The 14,223-nt window shown below is 43.3% G+C and overlaps 1 protein-coding gene across 13 annotated transcripts in view; it reads left to right on the top strand.

Moving 5' to 3' along the window:
- Nucleotides 1-14,223, top strand: part of LOC120789870 (NACHT, LRR and PYD domains-containing protein 12-like) — a 1,168,582-nt gene that overhangs the window by 14,076 nt on the left and 1,140,283 nt on the right. For 3 of the 13 annotated variants that reach the window (XM_040126989.1, XM_040126982.1, XM_040126981.1), the window contains 10 exons: nucleotides 5,448-7,290; nucleotides 7,956-8,129; nucleotides 8,238-8,411; nucleotides 9,441-9,614; nucleotides 9,706-9,879; nucleotides 10,000-10,176; nucleotides 10,732-10,881; nucleotides 11,880-11,926; nucleotides 13,114-13,289; nucleotides 13,596-13,642. The exons of 2 other annotated variants lie outside the window; for them this stretch is intronic. In XM_040126989.1, the coding sequence (XP_039982923.1) occupies nucleotides 5,448-7,290; nucleotides 7,956-8,129; nucleotides 8,238-8,411; nucleotides 9,441-9,614; nucleotides 9,706-9,879; nucleotides 10,000-10,176; nucleotides 10,732-10,881; nucleotides 11,880-11,926; nucleotides 13,114-13,289; nucleotides 13,596-13,642 (3,136 nt within the window). Of the gene's footprint in view, nucleotides 1-306; nucleotides 967-998; nucleotides 1,630-1,788; nucleotides 1,939-4,985; nucleotides 5,222-5,447; nucleotides 7,291-7,955; nucleotides 8,130-8,237; nucleotides 8,412-9,440; nucleotides 9,615-9,705; nucleotides 9,880-9,999; nucleotides 10,177-10,731; nucleotides 10,882-11,879; nucleotides 11,927-12,929; nucleotides 13,064-13,113; nucleotides 13,290-13,595; nucleotides 13,643-14,223 lie in introns of those variants that run through there. 8 more of the 13 variants (XM_040126994.1, XM_040126993.1, XM_040126992.1 and 5 more) reach the window with 8 other exon arrangements.

Here is a 14,223-nt window from a genome sequence, read left to right as displayed (position 1 = left end):
TACTTGTAGCCTCGCAGAGCTGCTGAAATGACTGGAGCCTTTTTGTTTTTTGCTTTGTTTTTTAATCTGGAGGTATTTATAGTTCTGTGAACTCGATTATTAGATTAGTTCTGAAGAACCATCCAAACAAAGGGCTTTGGCCATCTTAGATATAATGCGGACGATAGCTCGGAGTATTCCTCCAGCAGAGTACAGTCTCATCCCGAGTCTTGATGGTGCTGAAGCAGCAGAAACCAGAATAAAAGCGGGATTTTATTTATTTATCAAGGCTCAGCAACGACAACGTTGGATTGTCGGAAAACGGACGTTTATTTTTCCATATCCACGTATATCCAACGGTCCAGATTAACTGCGGATACCGGGACGTTTCGGTTTCGCTGTCGAGCCCGCCGCCACCGTTCGGATTTCGTTGCGCGCCCTCTTCTACTCTTCCGGTACGGGAGCTGGAAGCGGTCAAAATGGACGCGCGAGTGAAAACCCGCGACCAGAGGAATTTACCGCTTTTAACAATGTCCTCTGAAGTTTGAAGTCGTTTTAGTGTTGGTTTCCTTTTGGGAAAAAAAAACCCAAAACAACCACGATTTAAATTCCAGGGTAAACATGGAAAGTTTCCCAGCTCCTTTTCCAAGTTCTTCAATACATTGGCTGAAATGTTCGATAGTTTCCGGTTCAGAATGACCGTGACCTTCTGACCGTTTATATTTCTACTGATTATACGGAGCAGTTTTTAAGTCAGTTAAAGGCAAAATCACCCCTGAAATCTAAATGCATCCTTCGCACTTGGATAATTTCCTCACGTTCAAAAACTTAAAAAAAAAAAAAAAACCCAACCCTTTCTTTTGCTGGTAATTTTGGATTCTTGTTCAGTTCAACCCTGATGAAACCACATGAAACTACTTTGTCCACTGGGACTCAAGCAAAGACTTGAAACGTCCCCGCATTTTGGCCGCCTCCGGCTCCTTTACCGTAAGTGCAGGAGGAGACGTGTAATGAAATCCAATCGGCGGCGGCGGCGGGAATTTTCGGGAGTTTTGCCATCGACGGCAGATACTGTTGAAATCTGTTGTAGTTTCTCGCCCGGTGAACTTCCCGACAGGATCCGCTGACGTTTAACGTTTTGCCGCCGCCGCCGCAGCGACTCGCCGAAGCGACTCGTCGTTTTAATACTTTTCAGGGCGAACTAAGCGAACTTCGTCGCCGCGGCCGACATTTGTCTGAACCGGACGTCTGAGGTGTTGCTTTTTTACCAGTTTAGTCTTGATGGTGGTGAAGCAGCAGAAACCGGAATAAAAGCGGGATTTTATTTATTTATCAAGGCTCAGCAACGGACGTTTGTTTTTCCATATCCACGTAAACCCGCACTCTCGGGTCTCCCGGGACTCGGTTTTCGCGGTCGAGCCCGTCGCCACCGTTCGGGCTTCGTTAAAACGAGCCGGTTTAAAGCAGGCGGCGACTTCGCTTATCGCGGAAGAAAAAAGCCGGCAGCTGTCAATCACCTCGCTGAAAGTCGCTGAGACGTTACACGGGATGCGATACCGATAGGCGTGGATCACAGAGCCTGCAGTGGTGTCCCACGGCTGAAGCAGCCGTTACCGCACAGCGAGTCTCCGCTGTCTCACCTTAGCACAGGTAAAAAAACAAAACGTTCAGTGTCGATGTCGGTGGTCGGTCTGTAGATCTGAGGGGAAAAGACTCGTGGTTTTTCTTGAACCCCCACAGCACCAGCGAGTGTGCTTTTTAATTTTTTTTTGAATGGTTATTGTGTTTGTGAGCTCACAGACCTCTCAGACTGACCGAAGACCAGAAGATGAGTGATTATCTGGAGGAAGAGGAGGGCAGGGCCGGGGCTCCGGGATCCAGCCGTCTGCCTCTGAAGAGTGACAGGTCCCAGTATCTTCCCCCATTCCTCAGCATTGAACCCGGACCCTCGGACACAAAGTAAGAGAGCGTTTCTACTGTATGCAGAACGGACGCGATATGAGCGGGGTTGGGGTCCAAATCCGGTCATTGAATCTGAATCTTTTCAAGTGTGAAAACGTTCAGCTTTGAAAATATACAAGTTATAAATAAGATAAGATGTACTTTGTGTCCCCGTGGGGACATTTGCTTTGGACACTGCAGTTCTACAAAAAACAGGGAATAAAAACAAAGAACAGAAAACCAGCAACATGAAACTAATCATAGAAAACTTAAGACACACACTCTGCATCCACGCATGAGTCAGTAACAACCATACACCAGTGGCCAATGGTATCTTTCGTTTCATGGAACTTAAAGCCCGAATACATACAGGACTAAATGAGTATTTGTAGCAGTTCAGTACCTTCTGCTGGAGGGTAGCAGCTGCGACATCATTGTGTAGGGTGTGTGTGTGTGTGTGTGTGTGTGTGGGGGGGGTCAGGCACTATTTTTGTGCATTTTTCTGTCCACAGATCGTGTGGATGGATGGGTTGATTTTTCTTTAATAAACACCCATGATTTTCATGGCAGAATTGATCAAGTAACCAATTTGGAATTTCAGCTGAACAGACAAGTGTCATAGCAAAAACAGTTACTCCCTACCAGACGAAACTCTCTAAAACTTTGTTGTTTTGAACACAAAATCGTCATGTTCCGTCCAGCTGAGTGTGTCATCAATATGCGCTTCTGAACTGAGACTTTCTTGTCGGCTGTGAAGTCGGAAACAGTTTTGAGGTTCAGTCTTTAATGTTGGAGACCTGTAGCTGCAACAACAGCCTCATGGCGACACACCGAGGCAGGGTTGAGCCGTTAATTCATTGCTGATTATGCAGGAATCCAATGGGGAGATGCTGCAATGCTGTGATGGTTGCCAAGATAACCTGTTACTCGGTTCGACTGTGAGAGCCGGTTGTTTTCATGGAGTCGAAAACAACCGGCTCCACCGGTATCCTGATCGTTTGGTATTTTCCTGGCCATGGACATGTTTTCTTTGCTTGTTCATTCAGGGGGGGGTCTTGGTATATTTCGGTGGAAATTCGGTCCAATAAATTGTGCTGTCTGTTTGTGGTGCAGCATCACTCTGCTGCCAAGTTGACGGAATAATGTTTAACATAAAAATAAACCATTTTGATCAAAGATTAATTGCAGACTGCTACCCAGTGAAACATATTCAACATTTGAATCACTACTGGGCAAGACTGAGTTGTGTAGTCCAGTACTGTGTGCGCTAATTTACAGACCTCCTCCTAATTTAGTAGTTTTTTATTTGTCTATTTTAGTAGCTAAATCTCACATTTTGATTCAACCTTCATACCTGCTGCCCCTCAAAACAAATGGCTACTGCTCTGAACTGTCCTGAGGTAACGCCTGAAACCTGTGAAACTTTCTAAAATGTCTTTATCAACAAAACCAGCAATATTACATTTCACATATCACCCCTTATCCATGACCCTTCCAATTTAAACCCCCCCGCAATTTTAGACCATTTTGATCATATTCCCTTATTATTCCATATTCCCATATTCCCTCGGATATAATTCCACCCTGTTTTCTCAAGCTGATACAGTTGATACAGTTGGACCCAGTATTTTATTCATAATAAACTCGTCCCCTGTCAGCACCTACATCCCAACGCCGTTTTGACCATTCCATACTCTTGGGGTCTCTGACATGTTGTAAGCATTCGGGGCGAGGGTCTTGACGGGTTTACATCATATTTGCAGCGTAGATCAATAGGAGTTAAAATGGACAGTTTCTCATCCTACGCTGCTACTGTCTCATGTGGCGTACCGCATGGATACTGTTCTCATTGTGTATGATGAGATCAGGGGTAATGTTTTTAGAAAACACAACATCCCTTACCACTGCTAGTCTGACAATACGCAGCTATATTTTACTTTGAAACTAAATGAAACACCATCTGCAACAGCGTCACCGGTACCAGGAAGAGAGCCAACATGTCTCCTGTCCTGGGCTCCCTTCACTGGTTACTAGTTAAATTTAGAGCTGATTTTAAGATTCTTTGTTTTTAATTCACTACATGGTTATTGTGCCAGCTTACATCTCCGATCTCTCCGTACCGCATTCTACATCCAGAGCCATCAGATCCTCTGATCAGCTACTCCTCTCTGCTCCCCGCTCACAGTCCAAATCCAAACGTGACAGAGCCTTTTCCGTTGCTGTTAAATCCCTGCAGCCCTCTGAAGGCAGCAGGACGCGTGTTGATAAATCTGCAGTCAGAACGCAGTGACACTACGCACACTGTTCGCTCTGCAGTCATTAAATCACATGCAGATGACACCAGACTGGTACAGAATAACACACATTAGACTGGTCTGTAATAACCCTGTATTCTGCCTGGTCATGGGTTAAACATTGGATTAAAGGGAGCTCAAGAATCTTATGCACAAATGCCTCCTTTCCAACTTTTTGCAGTGTTTTTTTTTTTTTTTTCCTCATTCCATGAATGATTCTTGAAATCATTTCAGTACAAATGCTGTTTTATCACATCAATTACAATATGATATTACTATATTTACTACATGAGATCAAAGTGAATTAAGACGGAAAAAGAATTAACTTGATGTGATCATATAAACCAATTCACCAAACTACCAAACAAATGTATCACTATCGTCGTAATTAACTGTTCTTGTTGTGCTGCTCTGAGCCATTCAGACAACAATATGATTTCTAACTCTTCTCATTTTTTGAGTTGTTGTCTACATGCTTTACTGTGATTGGCTCAGCTGTTTCAGAGTGATGAAACCAGTGATGTGATTGGCTGAAGTGAATATATTAATTGCTGATTTATATTCACCTTCAACCAGCCCTTTTGCTCTTTGCACTGCTGCACCTACATGAACCCGAATAGCAGTTGGAGACACTCATACTGCCCATGAGACCAAGACCTGCCAGTTGCGCTGGCAGCTTTCTGCTATCTAATTGTTCAGACGTGTTGGTAAAATAATTGTGCTGCAATAATCCATGAAAGGTTTTTCATTTATAAAGAAATGTCTTCACAGAGAGAGGAAGAGGAGTCATGTTTCAGTGGAGGAGCAGCCGTCCAGCTGTGCTCTATGTCAGGACGTCCTGAAGGATCCAGTCTCTACCAGCTGTGGACACTGGTTCTGCAGACGGTGCATCACCTCATACTCTGACAAGTCTGGTTCATCGGGAGAGTCCCCCTGTCCCCAGTGTGGAAAAAGATCCAGAACAATACCTGGACTGCAGAGAGTCAGTCAGACCAGCACTGTACAAAGTAAGACATCTGTCTGCTGATGTCATCACTTCTGAAAACAGGACTTGTTGTTTTCTACAGTGTCATTTGTTGTCTCGAACAGCATTGGCATTTAAGATGATTATAAATACCAGAAAATTGAAAACCTCTTCTTTGCTCATCTTTAGTTTTTATGTAGCTGATGAAAAATAATCAGCAGATTCTCAGATTGTCTTTCTTCAGTCTGACATTGTCTCCTCTCTTCCAGCAGATAGTGGTCTGCAGGAGGTTTTAGATGAACATAAGATCAGTCTGAGGGACAGATGTGAACGTGTGACTGAAGGAACTGATGGAAAAGGAAGTGGAACCCTCCTCAACAAGATTTACACTGAGCTCTACATCACAGAGGGACAGAGTGAAGAGGTTAATACCCAACATGAAGTGTGGCAGCTTGAGACAGCTTCCAAGATGGAGACCCTCGATGAAACTCCAATCAAGTGCCACAACATCTTTAAATCCTTGTCTGACCAGCAGAGACGCGTCAGAGTGGTTCTGACCAACGGCGTCGCTGGCGTTGGAAAATCCTTCTCGGTGCAGAAGTTCACTCTGGACTGGGCAGAGGGCTTGGAAAACCAGGATGTCAGTCTGCTGGTTCTGCTTTCGTTCAGGGAGCTGAACCTGATCAGAGATGAGCAGCACAGTCTTCTCACGCTGCTCCATATTTTCCATCCAACATTACAGAAGGTCACAGCAGAGAAGCTCGCCGTCTGTAAAGTTTTGTTCATCTTTGACGGCCTGGATGAAACCAGACTTTCACTGGATTTCAACAACAGGGAGGTTGTGTCTGATGTCACACACAAGTCTTCAGTCAACGTCCTGCTGACAAACCTCATCCAGGGGAATCTGCTTCCCTCGGCTCTCGTCTGGATAACGTCCCGACCTGCAGCAGCCAATCAGATCCCTCCTACCTGTGTTGACAGGGTAACAGAAGTACGAGGCTTCACTGACGCCCAGAAGGAGGAGTACTTCAGGAGGAGATTCAGTGATGAAGAGCTGTCCAGCAGAATCATCTCGCACATCAAGACATCCAGGAGCCTCCACATCATGTGTCAGATCCCAGTCTTCTGCTGGATCAGTGCTACAGTTCTGGAGCACATGTTGACTACAGAACAGAGAGGAGAGCTGCCCAGGACCCTGACTGACCTGTACTCACACTTCCTGCTGGTTCAGACAAAGAGGAAGAAGCTCAAGTATAATGAGAGACATAAGAAGAGGGGACAGGAGCTGACGAAGGCTGACAGGGAAGTTCTTCTGAAGCTGGGGAGGTTGGCGTTTGAAAATCTGGAGAAAGGAAACATCATGTTCTACCAAGAAGACCTGGAGCAGTGTGGCCTTGATGTCACAGAGGCCCTGGTGTACTCAGGAATGTGTACAGAGATCTTCAAAAGAGAGAGTGTGATCTTCCAGAAAACAGTCTACTGCTTTGTTCATCTGAGCATTCAGGAGTTTCTGGCTGCAGTCTACATGTTCCACTGTTACACCTACAGGAACACAGAGGTACTGGAGGACTTCCTAAAAGATGTGGATGATGATTCATTCTTTGAATATGATGACGGGGACACTGACCAATACTTATCCATGGACGATTTCCTGAGGAGAGCCATGGATATATCCTTAGAGAGTGAAAATGGCCACCTGGACCTGTTTGTCCGCTTCCTTCACGGTCTCTCTCTGGAGTCCAACCAGAGACTCTTAAGAGGCCTGCTGGGTTGGGCAAAGAGCAGGGCAAAGAGCAGGTCAATAAGCATCCAGAGAACTATCAACAACCTGAAGAAGATGGACACGTATGATATCTCTCCTGACAGAAGCATCAACATCTTCCACTGTCTGATGGAGATGAACGACAACTCAGTACATCAGGAGATCCAAGAGTTCCTGAAGTCAGAGAACAGATCAGAGAAGAAACTCTCTGTGATCCACTGCTCAGCTCTGGCCTACATGCTGCAGATGTCAGAGGAGGTTCTGGATGAGTTTGACCTGAAAAAGTACAGAACATCAATAAAGGGAAAACAACGATTGCTTCCAGCTGTGAGGAACTGCAGAAAGGCTCAGTAAGTGCTGATGTAGGCTAGTGGGGCCAGCCAGATATTGAGGTGTATATTTTGACATATCTGTAAAGAATTTTAGCTTAAAGGAAAACTATAGTCAATTACAACTTGGGTGGATTTCTCACTCCTGGTTAGGAGGGAGTCACTGTCCCAGGTAGAGGAGAGTAAATATCTTGAGGTTTTGTTCATGAGTGAGGGTTTGATTTACCAGTCAGTCCATGTTTGAACCATGGTTGGATCATGGAAACAAAAGGTGGAAATAAAAGCAGAACCTGCGAAAGCTGCTACACCTTAAAGTAAAGGTTGTTAAGTACTTGTGGGAGAAAAGACCTATATGAAAACGCAATTGTGGTAGATATAGGGGAAAAATTGAAGTCACGGAATAAAGCAGATTCTGTTAGTCTAGACCTTTGTCAAATACCCCATCAAGATGGCCCTTTTTCTGCGGCGACTCGCTTGGGGTGCTGCTTACTATCTCGTCTATTTTAATCCACTACTCTGCAGCATTAATTAAGCCTTTTTATGTACCACCATCAGTATTATTTTAATACAAATGTTTAAGTCTTTACAATTAATTTGTATGTATTGATATGGTTTATTTTTATATAAAGAGCTGTCGAATGAAAATGAACATCACTGATCTTTACTTATGATATCTGTATTTGTAGACTTTCTGGCTGTGAACTGACAGCCCTACATTGTAGAACTGTGGCCTCAGCTTTGAAGTCAAACCCCTCCCACCTAAGACAGCTTGACCTGGGTGGCAATTATCTGGAGAATCAAGGAGTGAAGCTGCTGTCTGCTGGACTGGAGAGTCCACACTGTAGACTGGAGACTCTAAGGTCAGTATACTTTGTTTTTGACTATCTTTAATCTGAAAAGTCTTTTTTATATGAGCAGCAAGGTCTCTCTAAAACATGCCTGATGTAATATTTATCTTGTAATGACAGACTTTATAGCTGTGAAATGACATGGGTCAGCTGTGCTTTCCTGGCCTCAGCTCTGGAGTCCAACCCCTCCCATCTGAAGGAACTGGACCTGAGTGAAAACAAGCTGGAGGATTCAGGGGTGAAGCTGCTGTGTGGTTTTCTGGAGAGTCCAGACTGTAGACTGGACACTCTGAGGTAGAAATTTCATATTCAGTCTGAAGGCTACCAGAACTACTAGTTCAAACCTGTTCCTGTTACATGTTAAGTCTCACTTAGTATGACTCAATTAAAATATTTTGGTCTTCACAGACCAAACTTTTGGAACACACTATCATCATTATTATTATTATTATTATTATTATTATTATTAATGGTTAATTATTATTGTTAATATAATAATCTTAATCATGTCTTAATGTGTTTTTATGCATCAAAGACAAATTTATATACATAATTGATATTTCCACCTCCCGCACCAACAATACAACATTTTGCTGCCCCGTGGAAATACACTGATAAAATGACAATGTTCTCATCTGGTTTAATACCTGTCAGTCAAATTCCAAAATAACTTATTTGACTGATTTTCCTACTATAAGCTTGGCTTCACTTCCCCTGTCAGAACAAAGCTTTGAAAATTTTATAGCCTGAAACAAACACAGGCTACAAAAATATGTTTGCTTTCTGAAAATAAAATTATATAGGCCAACACAAATTAAAGTATAAAGCTAGACAATAACAGTTCTCCTTGTCCCTCTCGCCTCCAAACACACCATTTTCTCTGCAGTGATTGTGACGTCTTTAGAGCTGACACCACGTACACTCGGATCCAGTCAGGTCCACTCGGGTCCATTCTGGTATTGCACATATTTAGACCCGGGCCCGAGACCTGCAGCAGTAAAACCAGACCTGACTCGACTGATTAGACTCGAGGATGTGGACCCTGTCCCGGGGCGGGTCTTGGTTCCTAATCAGATCCCTGAGCAGTTTTTCTTTGTTTAGAGTGAGTCACATTCAGAGACAGGTGTTTTTAAAAAAATAAATGAATAAGACAAAAAATAATAAAAATAACAATAATTAATAATTATTATTATTAATAATTAATAATAAAACAGAGCTGGCAAATGCCAAGTTATTCCGACCCAAAGGGTCATTATAGCCACATTTATGGGAAATACGCCAGGTTGAAGGAATTATACCTGAATTTATTTGTCCTTTATTCAGGCTGAGTCGCTGCAGGTTGTCAGAGATCAGCTGTGATTATCTGGTCTCAGCTCTGAAGTCCAACCCCTCCCATCTGAAGGAACTGGACCTGAGTAAAAACAAGCTGGAGGATTCAGGGGTGAAGCTGCTGTGTGGTTTTCTGGGGAGTCCAGACTGTAGACTGGAGACTCTGAGGTAGGGAATCCGTTCTCCCTCTTTGTTGAACAGTATTTGAACATATTAATATACAATGCAGCAGTTAACTAAACTCCTTCTCTTTGTGCAGGTTGTCAAAGTGTTCTGTCACACATGAAAGGTGTGTTTGTCTGGCCACACCTTTGAGGTCCAACCCCTCCCATCTGAGAGACCTGGATCTGAGTGGAAACAAGTTGAAAGATTTAGGAGTGAGGAAGCTCTGTATTGGACTGAAGAGTACTAACTGTAGACTAGAGACTCTGGGGTCAGTTCATTGTCACCTCTCTCTTGCAGATGGTCTATGTTCAAAGAACAAAGGCTTATAATGATTCCTCGTACACTGATGATGTAATATATTGATCCTTTTCATGTGTCTTCTGTGCAGGCTTCAAAGCTGTAAACTATCAGACAACAGCTGTGCTTCTCTGGCCTCAGCTCTGGAGTCCAACCCCTCCCATCTGAGAGAACTGGACCTGCGTGGAAACGACGACCTGCAGGATTCAGGAGTGAAGCTGCTGTGTGGTTTTCTGGAGCGTCCTGACTGTAGCCTGGAGGCTCTGAGGTTAGTAGTGTGTAGAAGTCAGTCCACAATGATGAGCCCATGAGTTGGTCTTAAAGGTGGTCTTTTGGACAGTACAGTCGGCATTCAGTCAAAGATCCGGTATTTCCGGGTATAGTGACTGTTTCCCTGAGAGCTGAATTTCAGAGAGGAGAGCGCAGCATTGTACAAGGATATATCCATTGTACAATGCTGTGAGTGAAGCTGCATTTTCAGTAATTCCTTAGTTACGGGCATCAGTGGTTCATTCATAAGCTTCGTAGGTACCTGCTGAATAATCATACCAGGTGTACAATCTCGCCATGTCATGACACTTGACACTGATTTTCTCTGCTGATACGCTCACGCAAAGTTTTTATTATTGTTGATTTAATGAAGATTTACGTTCATGTATATTTATTAAGAGGGGATTAGTTCTCCGCTGCTCAGATTCCTTGAGAGCTCGCTCACAGCGCAGAGCCTTTTCTGCTAAATCTAATCAAATGACCACCCGCTGTTCAGGGGTCAGTTCCTTTACATTAGTGGCTAACTGAAACATGTTGGTGTATAAATGTCTAGGTTCACCAATGCTGAAGGTTCACTTGTCAAATTGACTGAAAACCGGAAGACAAAAGTTTGTGTGGAGGAGGAGTTGGACAGAGCAGAGTCTTCGGGATCGCGCCGTCTGTCTATGAAGATGAAGGATGATCCTGGACACTCAGCCTTAGAGTAAGAGATGGTTTCTTCTGTAAAGTGACCAGAACCGTGTACACAAAGACATTACTGCCATGATTAAATCACTTACTTTCATTCGGTGAAATCATTGATAGTTGGGTTTTTACGCCACGTTTAGCCGCAGGTTAAGGCTTATTTAAGTACTCAAGGCAGTTTTTATCCATGCTAGCAGCATGGCTCTAGGGAATGTCTCTGCCTCTTGGTCAGTTGTTCACTCAGTCAGTCAAACACTTTGGTCCTGACTGAAATATTTCAACATTGGATTAAGATGAAATTTTGTACAGCCGTTTATGTTCCCTAGAGGATCTAAGTCTCCTGACCTTGGTTATCCCCTTACTTTTCTTCTAGCGCCACCCTTAGGTTGACAGTTACGGTTTTGAGTGAAATCTCTCAACAACTGTTGGATGGATTGTGGTCAAATGTTCATGTTCCCCTCAGGATGAACTGGAATAACACTGCTGATCCTCTGGCTTTTCCTCTAGAACCATCTTCAGGTCACATGTTAATTTTTCCAATACTTTGGTTTATGACCAGAACTAATCACCTTCCCATCAGCCTCAGCTGGAGTCACTGTGTGTCCTGCTGATTATCAAAAGTTAGCATGTTAACACGCTACACTAAGATGGTGAACATGGTAAACAGCATACCTACAGACCTCACTGAAAAGCAGGAATGATAGGAAGACGGACCGTTTGCATCTCCTGAATCATAAATTGGCCTCAAAGGGCTCGGGATCTTCCTTTTTTGAAGAAATTTTGGATTGTTTTATCATACCTATGGTTATATAAGGTAGGCTATTGTTTAGAGTATAAATATTGATATTTGGGTGCTGTATTTTAACACACCGAGTGCTTCGGGACACGTGGGACACCTATGCTGAACAGTTTTCTTACAGAAGTCAGTTTTACGCTGTTTGGATGCTTTATCTGATTGTTATAACTCTGTCCATAAGACATCCCGGTTAACTGCGGTGTTTGTGTTTATTCCTTCAGGCTGGATGACAGAGAAAACAGAGCTACATCTGACAGACACAGAGAGTGTGAGTATTGAGCGTTCCACTCGACATCTATATTTTGTAATGTGCATTCGGATTCTCTGGGGGTTTTTTTTCTTTGTTTGTTTGGTTGGTTTTTTTTCATCTACAGACAGTTTTTGTTTTTTATAGATGGGCAACATAATGTTGCTGATGTTTTTCTTTAATCATACCTCACCCACGATTAGGACAAATTTATATGGCTGCTGACCTGTAACTGGACAGGTTACAGCCTGTCATGCTGTTATCCTGTGTGCACAGTGATGAAACTAAAACAAAAGTGCAGTGTTTTGAAAAAATGAAATTTAGCACGAGCTTCTCCACTGATAATTCCATCCAGGTGTTTTGGGAGGAGCCTTTGAAACTTGTACACAACTTAACATTAATTTGTACTATACTAATAGGAGCTGTTGAAATGGCGCAGTTTCTAAGGATTTTTTTCATGATCCTTTTTTCATCATGTTAACATTACGAAAGCTTGAATTCAACACTTGCTGTTTTGATAAAAAGGCTTCTGGAATATCTTAAAGAAACGTAAACTGTCATCAAAGCAGGGACACGACTGGAGGTTTGGCTGCTGTGTGATTTGTGGCTCTGGTTAAGCCCAGTAACCACAGCACAGATCTTTTGCTATGTTCCGTATTTCACCACAACAATGTCTTAAAACTAGTCCTTGTCTTTTGCTTCTGTGTAGAGTTTGTCCAAAGACACAGAAGAAATGTAAAACGTGTTGTTCTAAGGGTTTGTGGAAAACAAGACAGTTAGTTCCGCAGTTTAGAATTTATGGCTGATTGAAATAATAGATTAAAAGCGTACTGAATGGGTGCTTGGTAAATCCAGTTGAACTTTGGGCTTGGGGTAAGTCTTTCATTCGAACTTGGTCTCGACTCAAACGTGACTGAGCATTTTGTCTTTAGTGGAGGGAGAAAGACAGGGAAGACAAACTTCAAAGATCCCGCCAGCCATGAACTGCAACTGTTGCTGTTACAGGTTTCTGTATGTGTCTCAGTCCACCAGGACAATGTGGGCTAAGACCCAGGGATGACAGTGATGAAGGCCACTAGCCAAAATGAGTTGGTCCGACAATAAAGCTGTTTTTATAGTACAGAGTTTGGGCCTTTTAATCCCAGTGGACCAGCAGAACGCCCAGAAGTGAGTTTGACATCTGCTGTGCGTCGTCTTCTCCCCGTCAGATGACTCTTATCACCCGCCAGAACCGGCCACATCAAGCACAAACCTCGATGTGTCTGAGGACAGCAGAGAGGAGGCTGTGCTGACAGAGGATGAACTGTGTACTGATGTTCCAGATATTTTGATGCAGCAGCAGCAGCACCTTGATTATATAGATGCACTGACTGGGCCATGGAAGGTAGAGTAAACACAAATGTCAATTTTTCACTTGCTTGTTAACAGTTTTTAAAGTTGATCAGTGATCAGACTTGGCTTTCTTAGCTCTAACTTCTTCAGAGTTTAATATTTCTTTACTTTTTAAATTCTTAATGTATATATAGATGTTGTTAATTGAGTCACTTTTGACTAGGGATAATCAAATGTAGAATATAAACAGGAAAGAGCAAAACTGAAGCAGCAACGAGGGTCTGTCACCTGTACGGGACTGTGAGAGTTGGGTGTTCGCTGTGTTCTGTAACTGATTTTATGTTTTTCTCAATATTAGGACTTCAGTCCTGACCTGCTGACTGAGTCTGGAAACATTTCATACAGGTAAACAAATCCTGAAATGCAGGATAATCGAACCTTCAAACTTGTCGATTTCTTTCAGCACTTGCACTGTAATTGCAAGGTTGGCTCTTTTCAGTGGAGTTAGGATCATTTCAGTGCTTTTCACAGACTGAACGATTAGTGTCAGATGGTCTGACAGTTTCAGAACCCCCCCCTCTTTTCTGGTGTCTGTATTTGAGGCAGCTGGACGTGATCCTTTCTTTCCATTTGACAGTCACAGCAGGCTCCCTCAGTGATTGGTTGGCTATGTGCAGGTGAGAAAGTGGGCGGGGTCAGAACTTCTTTCTAGGCTCTCTCTTCATTCTTCACTCAACTTTTTCTGAGGTCAACACTCTGAATGTCTTCCAGGAGAGACCGTCTGAACATGGGAGAAGTTGTCTCCATATTTAAACCACATCACGTCTCCCCCGCCTCTGTGATGGACAGAGTTTAACTCCACCCTCAGTCTGGATGTTCACAGCAGATACAGTGGGGTCTGAGACCACTTGCCCGGTGCCTTTTTAGTTTTCACTACTTCTTACCGGGAGAAAGGCTGGCTGGTTTTTGTGTCGGCCTTCTCATAG

This window comes from Xiphias gladius, chromosome 5 (genome assembly GCF_016859285.1).
Source record: "Xiphias gladius isolate SHS-SW01 ecotype Sanya breed wild chromosome 5, ASM1685928v1, whole genome shotgun sequence".
In the NCBI taxonomy this organism is placed as follows: Eukaryota; Metazoa; Chordata; class Actinopteri; order Istiophoriformes; family Xiphiidae; genus Xiphias; species Xiphias gladius.
The sequence above is the reverse complement of the archived record's forward strand: the minus strand, read 5'-3'. Positions and strand labels throughout refer to the sequence as shown.